This window comes from Gadus macrocephalus, chromosome 20, assembly GCF_031168955.1.
Source record: "Gadus macrocephalus chromosome 20, ASM3116895v1".
Classification (NCBI taxonomy): domain Eukaryota; kingdom Metazoa; phylum Chordata; class Actinopteri; order Gadiformes; family Gadidae; genus Gadus; species Gadus macrocephalus.
Genome location: NC_082401.1, coordinates 20,719,870 through 20,730,065, shown reverse-complemented (window position 1 = coordinate 20,730,065; position 10,196 = coordinate 20,719,870). Strand labels below are relative to the sequence as shown.

Below are 10,196 nucleotides of genomic sequence, written 5' to 3'. Positions count from 1 at the left end.
TCTCCTACAGCATTTATTCGCCCCCACAAACATGGCCGCTTCACCCCGTGGCCCCGCTTCTTCATCATTAGGAAATGGAAAGGGACGTTTACGACGCACCTCCTTGACCTCCACTGAAAGGCTCATATCTTTTCCCGGTATTGTCGGGGGCCGGGGTTATCATATGAAATGTAAGATATTATTTTTCTCCGTGGCCGTATGCCACTGATGACAACACAGATGTGCTACATGATTGCACAAATACACGGCCCTGAGCCCCTCCCCTCGCCCATGCACGGCCCACGTCTAACATCCCCCTCTGGCCTTTTCTTGTCACTTCGTATGAAGGGTTGGTTAGCAACGTATAGGCCTGGAGAACCTACAGTAGTAATGTCAGCCTCTGGGAACCACGCTGTTTGTGGCTGGGGCGGCATTCAGTCCATGCATGCTGTGGAATTACGTAGCCATACATATCCATGAAAAAGGATTAGCCTATATTTATGAAAAGTAACCATGGTTTTGTATAATGCTGCCTCAACAATGATAAAGTACGGGACTACACACTCACTCAGGCACACACATTCATACTGAACGTTTCTAATTGAGCTAAATTCAATAATTTGTCCTCATTGTGAATTGTTCACCAAGTTAATTTGTAGACCTTTGAATGGGAAACGTAATTTTGTTGTGCCTTGTCGTGGCAAACGTCAGAGGTGTTTGCATGGACTTTGTACTGTGACTTCGCTTGTTTGTGAGAATATAACCTTCAAAATGGTTTATACCTTTGGATGTTTCAGATCTGCCAGAATGTGATCACAAGCACACATTGGCCTTCAAAGTGTCAGAAATTGATTAGGGATGTCACACATGTTAAGGTTTAAAAATAATGTGAAGGTTACACAGGAATCGCGTGACAAGACAAAAATTCAGACGGGCCTCAGTGAAAGGTTGTTGAACTGCACTTGTATCACGCATATTTCCTAACCTTGGTTTTTGTATCTGCCGTATCCTCCGATGGAACTTTGCCCTATCGCAAGTGAGTCGCTCCAGTGCGTTTAACCACAGGGGGAACAGAGTTATGATGTTAGACCAACCAAGCGTGCACGGTAATGTCTGCTCCACCATCACAATATTTTGACTTCCCCTCATCGTTCATATGCGCAGCGACACTGTCACTGTGCCCCTCTGGCGGGCCCAGTCATCACAAAGCACTGCTGTGCACTGTCCCAGAGAAACCATTGCACTGGGTGAGTCCACCTCAGGAGAATGGTCTCTATAGTCAACATCATGCATCGTAAAGGATGGGATATCTGTCTGTGGCCTACTTAGAAGCTGTTCTATTGTAATACTATTAGGCCTGAAGGCTTGGGATTTTGCACTGACAAATTTGTTTTCATGAATCATTTTGGTCTATTGATTGCAGAACCTCGAGAGATAATACTCCCAAAGAACGATGAAATCACATCAAATGCCCAAAAAGCCTTCCACCTACTTGGACAAACAACAATATTGTTTGTCCACATGAATACAGAAAAAAATGTTTTTTATACTATGTCATCATGATTCACAAATAAAAAAACTTTTTCAGACCCTGTAACGTGTAAATGCATTATTATGCGTCATTCAACATGCTGCAATTTCGGACATCCCAGTCTTGCCTGCCACTGAGCGTGATACTGAAGACCCCCAAAGCAGTGTTTTACTTTCACTCCATTATCTCTGAGGTCCCAAAATATGTTTGATGTTGAGTCGTTAATGTTGCAGAAATCCACAGGACTCCTGCAGTGTAATTGAACACAAACATAAAGCTTAAGCAGGCCATTTAGTAACCGGACACTAACAGCAAACATCAGGACAGAACCCTTTCTGGCAGACCACAGTCTCAGATGGTGAACATTTTGCAAGGGAACGGCAAATTATTTTCACATTTGAAATGTAGCTGTTCGTCACTGACACAGTTACAAACTTGAGAGACCACTTTCTTTTCAACGTGATTGAATAAATCCTTTATTTCAAAGGACAAAGTAAAATATTTCGAACAAGCAGTCAAAAGACATGGGTCAAAAATGTTTTGTTACCATACACATGTATTATATCCTGTAGGCCCGTTGCTAGCGTGGCTAAGCAAATCACAGAATGAACGTTCCTCCAAACATTTGACCTATATCATCACAGGTCTCAGTAGTATGGCACTGTTATCAGACTGATGCAAGATTCAAGCTGTTTTGTGATGGGAGAGTAGCATTTACAATGCACAATAAAAATCCAGGTACCTCAATAAGCAGCAGTGGGTTGAGAAATAGTGTTTAAAAGGAGTGAAAAGACGTCGATCAATGTACAGGTACCTGTGTTTCTTAGTACATAATTTGTTAGCTTTTCTGCACACATTTGATTTTTTGGACATTTCTAACAGGTCATATGAAATCAAGATAAATATTTCAAACAATTCTGTTGTAGAAAAGAAAGGAAACCAGAAATGAACTATTTCTGTACTCGTGTGTCACATTTCAACAGTTAATATAATATGGATCACATTAATTGTAATACTAATGACATAATTGTTATAACTAGGCTAAATGAAAATCTCTTTCAGCATGTTTATGACGAAATAGCTCTATTTTTGTGTAATTTTCCCAAATGCTTGCTATGTACATGAAACATTCAAAACTGTATCTGTAGCAGAAAAAGCGTATTTTCATGGTGTGCGTTTTAAATATCTGTACTCACATTTGGTTTTGTGATTGTCTCGTCATATATATGCCTACTTGCAGTTCCTGACTTGAAATAAACGTAATTGTACCATTATGTAAAGAGAAAATGAGAATACTTGAAAGAAACATATAGGTAGTAGAGTGCCCCAGTAGAATGACTTTACTCCCAAAATAAACAAGCAAGGAATTCATTTGGACCAATTTTCATTTTGAACAAAAGAGATTCACACAAAGGTAATTCTTCCCGCAATGATGTGATTTACAAACAAATTAAAAACTTGTTGTCATGTAGACATTAATAAATATTGAAAATGTAAATCAAGTGATTCAAGTTTGACAGTCACAGTAAAATATTAGCACCGTAAACAAAATAAAAATCCAGAGGTACCAGATCAACAAGTCCAACAAAAAAGTTACCTCAAGTGGGAGAAAAAATATATATCTATGCTATCAATCATCTAGGAGGGATTTCGCTATAACAATGTAAAATTGTTGTCTGAATGCCACCTCAGAACACCACTAACTAACTGCTAAAGACTTCATAAACAGTTGCCTCGGGGAAATTATGCAACGTGTTTCTTCAAAACCTTAACTGAATTCCTAACAGTGGTAATGAGGTTGAGGGGGGCTTGAAATAAAGTGCAGTGTATTTCTAGCCATAATTTCACCGTGCTGTATCATTCCTACTTCTGACATACGTGACTTAATCTCATCATTCTTTGTACAACAAAGACTCATCCAACTCTTGAAAAAAAAAGTTACATTCCTGTTTCATGACTCAAAATACTAGGGCTGCTGATGTCACGTCGCAAAAAAACAAGAAATAAACAAAAATTAAATTAAGAAAAAATCTCAGGGTGGTGGAGGGCAAGGACTCTGGAAGCACACTGAAAAGAACGGACATAATTCTCGTCTCTGGTCCTCAAAATGGTGGCAACCTGACCCATGCTCTGACTGCATTGTTGTAAACAAAGGACTTAAATGATAATGTTATGTACAATGTAAAATATTACTCTTTTTCTCTCCTGTAGACAGACACACACACACACACACACACACACACACACACACACACACACACACACACACACACACACACACACACACACACACACACACACACAGCTGAACAGACATACACACAGCTGAACAGACATACACACAGACACACACAAAATAACCAAAATGCTTATTTTTGTTTTTCAATTTTTTTAGTAGAAGTAAAAAGCTGGGCTTAGTCGTTAGGGTGATTCTAAATAAGACGTAAGAGTGTAATGGCAGCATACTGGCTCCCTTCCCCCCTCGGTCAAAGGTAGAAGTCTGTGACCTGTGGGTCTGCTAGGCTGGGTAGAGAGTCAGGGCCTGGCATCTGGCCGCTAGGGGGCGCTGCTCCATTCCCATTGGGCAGAGCACAGTTCCCCTGGTAAGAGCTGTTCAGGCTGCAGCCATTTTCCATCTGCAAAAGTCAGAAGGAGGTCAGAGCGGGAGATGTGGAGGTCGGCAAGGTCATATGTGCTTGACTGTCAAGTTTTTTCGACTGACAAATATGAAGCTATTAATTATTTGTGAAAATAAATCAACTATCTATTCAAATCTATTCAAATGAATAAGAAAAAATACAGATTCTATTTCAGATTAATATGGATCAAAATGATCCACTAAAGTCAATACGAACCGGAGTTATCTAAATTCCACTTTAATTATCTATACAACCTTGATGTCAATTTTAATGTGTCCTATTCATTTTCATTGCAAAATGTTCTACTTCACACAAAACATTATGTAGCCTTGTTCACCCAATCTTGCTCACAACAATTTTATAGTATAATAAAATAAAAGTATAAAAAGGACATAAACAAATATAAGAAATGTGCTGAAGAGCTCATTTAGCTCCGCCGAACTGTCACTCTTGTCTATTATTGAAATCAATTTGCCTTTATTGTCACTCTCTGTTTTATGAGGCACAAAGGATCAACAGCCATGGAATCATTTCAAATTTATAGACTGCATTCCCATGAATGAAGTACACTTTGAAGCTCTATGTCTGACTTTCTGTTTATTTATTACATTCGTTCCAAGGCTGGCTGATATATAACCATGGCCTAATATTCAGTCAAAACACAACAAAATCCCTGAAGAATCTCTTCAGAAAAAAGGTAATGTGGACGTTTTCGACAAAGATTTGGCGAGAGCAAACAAACAAATGAGGGAGGGAGGAAGAGAGGGTTGGGGGATCTGTCTTATAAGGGCTGAAACGTGGGGCTGCAAAGATTCATATGAATCTTGTCAAAAGCTAGAATACAACAGATAATCATGCAATGTGATTAACTTAACCTCCTTAGATTAACAACACTATTGATCACAGCTCCAAACAAAAGGCCAGGAACAGTTGGTCATAAAAATTGCTGGTTTATTAGTCATAAACCGCTAACCCCTTCTATTTATCACATCAATAAATAGAAGAGATACACATGGCCATTAAACCCCCTGTTTAAAATCCATGTAACACATTCACTGTGTTCCTGGCCACTGACCTTTAGTCCTGTCATGTTTACCGCTATGCGTGTAGTGGTGACGAATGAGTAATACAGACAGTCACACACACACACACACACACACAGACACACACAACCAGACACATGCACACACACACACACACGCACTGGCACACACACAAACCGACACACATGCACACAAGCACGCACGCACGCACACACACACACACACACACACACACAGACACACACACACACACACACACACACACACACACACACACACACACACACACACACACACACACACACACACACACACACACACACACACACACACACACACACACACACACAAACACAACCATACACACAAAAACACACACTTACCTAAAGCAACCATAATCTCCACATCATTGCTCACCTTGCCGTGGTTGGGTTCATGGGCGATGTCCGGGCTCACCAGGCTGTAGGGGCCCAGCTGCCTGCAAGGCTGGTTCAGCCCTAGGATCTGCTCCAGGGCCGTGTGGGCCGAGGGCGGCTGGAAGTGCTGCCCCTGCTGGTGTTTGTGGCTCATCCTCTGGTAGGACGAGACCGCCGCCTCGACACCCTGGTACAGGCCGCCCCCGTTGACGGGGTAATCCATGCTCTGGAGCTCGGGCATGGCGAAATCGATGCAAGCGTCTAGCGAGGGGGCTGTGACGGGCGCCTGGCCGTTACCGAGGCCGCAGAGGGTCTCCCTGGGGGGATGCCCGAACCCAAAGGCCTGCCACGGGCTCTTGCCGAGGGGGTGGTCTGTGCCGGTACCGTTGGATGGACCGTTGAGGTTCTCGCCGCTCTGCTTGGCGTGGCACTGCAGCGAGAGAGGGCCCTGCGTGTCAGTGGGACGCTGCGGCTGTGGCTGGAGGTAGAGGGGGTGTGCTTGATGCTGCCGCTGCCGCCGCCGCTGCTGCTGCTGCTCCCCGTCCAGCTGCGAACCCTGCGTCGCAGGGTAGTGTCCCGTGCGCGCGGCCATCCCAGAACCGTGAAGAATGTCCTGGGCTGACCACTGTCCGTCGGTGAGGGCTTGACCCTGCGCCGGGTAATCCCCGTTAAGCCCTGAGTGGTGGTTGTGGTTGACCCAGTCCTGCCCCACCTTACCCGAACTCATGCTGAGATGCTGCTGCATCTGCTGGGACAGCAGAGTGATGGGGGCCTGGCCCACCAGGGGAGCCTTCTGATGAGGGAGCTGGGTGCGCACGTAGGCCGGCGACACCGCCGTGGTTGTCGTGGCGGCGGCGATGGCGGCGGTGACGGCGAGGACGGGAGGGGCCTGTCCCGCCTCCTCCGCCTCGTCGCTCTTGGCCTCCAGGGAGTCGTGGATGTAGGACAGGATCTCGTCGTTGGTGAGGATGTCGTCCAGGGAGGGCACGCGGTCCGGGTCCATCTCCACCCGGATCATGCGCTCGTCCAGCAGCAGCAGCTCCAGGTCCTCGGCACTGAGGCCCAGACTCTCCAGAGCTCTGAACAGCTCTCCGTTGGAGCAGCCCTCCTCCTCGGCTGTGGCTGAGTTCTGGTCGCCCAGGGAGAGGGAGTCCAGGGTGCTCAGAAGCGGGTCAAAGCTGTTGGCTGGCGGAGGGAGCGCGGCCCCGTTGATGCCATTGATGCCATTCCCGGGTGCATCCCATCCGTTGTGAACCCCTGGATGGGACTCGGACTCGGAGAAGCCCAGCTGATCTCCCAGGAAGCTGCTGTGGAACGCCAGCTTGGGTTCCAGCGCGGGTTGGCAGACGTACACAGACTCATCCTGACTCATCAGGGCCCCCAGCAGGGAGCTGGGGTCAAGGCCCTCCCTCGCAGCCCGCTCGGACCGGCACTTCTTGGACTTGCTGCCGTTCTTCTCATGGATGCCGTCGCTGAATCCAGGAATGGGGTGGTTGGACTGGTACAGCAGGGCCTCGCCAGTGGCGTAGGTGAAGGGGAGGTGCGTTGAACGCTTGCGCAAGTGCTCTCCTCCCTCTTCCTCTCTGTGGAGACAGAAATCAGCATCTATTGACAGTAGCACTTACTTAAGCACTTACTAGGTTCTGAACTGCGTCATAAATAAAGCTTGAACCAATTGAGCTGAGGAGGAGTAGCAAATTGAATCACTATGTTTAATTCAACCAATTGCTGCAACTAAAGTTTCTAATCACAGCACCTAAATTACAGATTTTGGTCATATCATGGCACATAGCTCTAATCCCTAAACCTTTATGTACACGCAAGATACAAGATGCAAGATACAAGATCGTTTATTGTCCTATACATGGTCTCGTAACCAATACATGCAAATCCATATTCCATATTTCATCGCTACAACCAATCCCCAGGCTGGGCTGGTCCGTTTTGTATTGAGCGGTGCGCCGCAGGGGAACATACACGAGTGGCCTCTGCGTGGCGATGATGTAGTCCGGCTTGCCGTTCTTGTAGACCAGCCTGGCGTTGGCCTGGACCCACTTCCAGCGGTTGTCCTTGGTGAGCAGCCGGAAGACCGTGAGGCCGCTCTCGCCCGTCTTTATCACTGCGGACACAGGACAGGCAGCGGAGAGCCGCGCAGCATGGGCTCAATAAGCAGTTTCTGTATCAAGTGTGACGTGAAAGAAGCCCAGGTTTCTATGTCTTCGAAACACACTGGCTGAGTGGCAGCTTTGGCGTCTGCAGACCTGGGACTCTGACCCCCCGCTATCAAGAGGAATGTGTGGTCGAAACGGTAGCATGTTGACATGTGAGTGAGTGAGTGTGTGTGCGTGAGTGAGTGTGTGTTAGACGGAGAGAGAGTGTTTGCATTGGAGGTATTCCCCCCCCCCCCTCATTGTGTGGCTGTGTTGGTATATGGATCATCTCTGATGCCTGGTTCATGTCCTGGATTTGCCAGGGCCCTATCCGTTCCTCTGGCGGCTCTGCAGCTTTGCTCAATCTGGAGCGTAATCCAGCAGGATTACTTGGGAAAGCTGAACTCGCTGACCACCATCTTTGACCTGGTCAGACAAGGCGTCCTCGTATGTGTATGTGTGTTTGTATGAGAATTCACAAGATATTATTCTCAGTTAAACAGAGATGGGGGGTTGAGGGGGGGGGTCTGTCTCCTTGAGTTATCATATGGTTTACACATAAAATACAGTTTTCACTTCCTACAGCGCAGAAACCCACAGGCACGTGGGTCTTTTCTTGCAGGGCTGTCATGATAATTGTGATGGTGTCTCTTAAGGTCACTTGTCTCTCGCCGTGGTGCATCCTGGGTACTCACTCCTGACGTGGTTCTCTGCGCAGTACAGCATGTCTGCTGCGTGGATGAACTGGTATCCCGACCCTCTGACCCGCAGCTCTGCCTCGGTGTAGCCCAGGACTATCTTCCCCCTGTAGGAGAGAGATCGGTGCGGTAAGACTGTGTTCATCTCCACACACTGGACTATGGAGATGAATATTACAAAGGCATATTAGGCTGGGAAAGGTGAACACACCCTTTTATAGGAATATCATTGAAGCATATCAAACTATATCCAGCGTGATGGAAATAAAGACGTTTCAAATATTTTGTTGATATTATTATCTTCTTTGATGTTTGGTACCTTTGATACCAGCTTTCTGGACTTTATTTATGTCCCCGAATGGATCACAAATGTACGTCAAGAAATCAACGGTACATACATATGCATGTGTGTGTGTTTATGTGCATATTTTGCATTTATAATTACATCAAAACAACTTCATCATTGTGAGAACATTTCTGCCATGACTATAAATATCCATCAATGACACAATTTGAGTTGATATAAACTCACACGAATGCACACAGTTATTCCATGAACACACATATATTCCATTCAAAAGAGGGCGTGCTAAGACCATAGGAGCATGAGCTTCGTGTTTTCGTTCAACAACGCTAATGACTAAGCCACCACACAGCTAATCGAATCAACTATATCTGCACGTGAGTAAATCCTAGTATTCTGTCTGCCGGAAGCCTTACTTTGCATCACAGGCCATTGGCGTGAAGTCCAACTTGTGCTTGGTCCTGAAGATCATGTTCTTGGTCCTGATTTCCAAGATGGATGGAGGCTGTAGAGGCGTGGCGATGGCGAATAACGCCAGCTGGGGGGGTGCCTTGCCCCCGTTGTCCTGCCGCTGCTGCTGCCCATGTAGGAACTTGAGACGCCCTTGCATGGTCAAAGCCTTGAGACGCGATAAATACATAATGGGGAGTTAATGCACCAGCTTGGAGTAAATACATATATAATGCCCATGAGGGCCAAACTAAATTGCAGTAGTTTAGGAACCGATCAAAGTAAAAATATGTTAAAAGAAAAAAAATAACTGGTTACACGTAAAAAAAAAAGACCCGAAATATCCAACACTATGCTATTTGACTTGGTTCATTGATAAGGGTCAAACCCCTGGCATAAGATGCTTAACAGCTAGGCTACATTAGACTTGACGCCCATTACCAGGAAGCCGGAGGAGTTGTCCAGCAGACAGCGGAAGCGGCACACAAAGTTCCTCTCCAGGAAGGAGGAGTTCTCCGGGGGCAGCTGCTCCGGGTTATAGGTGACCACAGCGGTGCCGCTGTCCTGCTCCATTTCTACACAAACAAAACCAACACAGAAACAGACATGAGGAACCGAACTGCATACATTCGGCCCGTCGAATCAACCGTCTCTCACTGGACGGGGTCGGGTGGATTAGGCGTGGGCTAGAGTGTGAACGTGGCATCGTGGTTCTGATATGCGGCGTTTCCTCAGAAGTGTGAAACTGTGGTTCAGCCCTCCGATAGATCCCTCCCTATCTATTTTGTATCCACAACTTTTGTATCCACAACTTCTGTCCTTTATTCATGTCTTCTTCTACTGCTAACCAGAATTTATGTAACATAGGTGTTGGGTCAAATTAATCGTTATGTGACTGCCGATTAGGATGGGTCCCTAATCGCACTGCTGAGTTCCACCCAGATTAGGATGACACCAGCGCCTCTAGTGGAGGAGTGTGGAGCTAT

At 46.0% G+C, this 10,196-nt stretch overlaps 1 protein-coding gene and 1 long non-coding RNA gene across 2 annotated transcripts in view; one reads left to right on the top strand and one right to left on the bottom strand.

Moving 5' to 3' along the window:
• Positions 1-788: 788 nt before the first annotated feature.
• Positions 789-3,854, top strand: LOC132448227 (uncharacterized). The gene is made up of 2 exons (XR_009523335.1): positions 789-1,226; positions 1,403-3,854. It is a non-coding gene; the product is annotated as an uncharacterized LOC132448227 (long non-coding RNA).
• Positions 1,958-10,196, bottom strand: part of ahr1b (aryl hydrocarbon receptor 1b) — a 33,400-nt gene continuing 25,161 nt past the window's right edge. Inside the window, exons 6-11 of the mRNA XM_060039339.1 lie at positions 9,652-9,785; positions 9,177-9,379; positions 8,454-8,563; positions 7,586-7,727; positions 5,610-7,191; positions 1,958-4,146 (exon numbers count right to left, since the gene is read on the bottom strand). Coding sequence (XP_059895322.1) covers positions 3,997-4,146; positions 5,610-7,191; positions 7,586-7,727; positions 8,454-8,563; positions 9,177-9,379; positions 9,652-9,785 — 2,321 coding nt within the window. The 3' untranslated portion in view covers positions 1,958-3,996. The remainder of the gene's footprint in view (positions 4,147-5,609; positions 7,192-7,585; positions 7,728-8,453; positions 8,564-9,176; positions 9,380-9,651; positions 9,786-10,196) is intronic.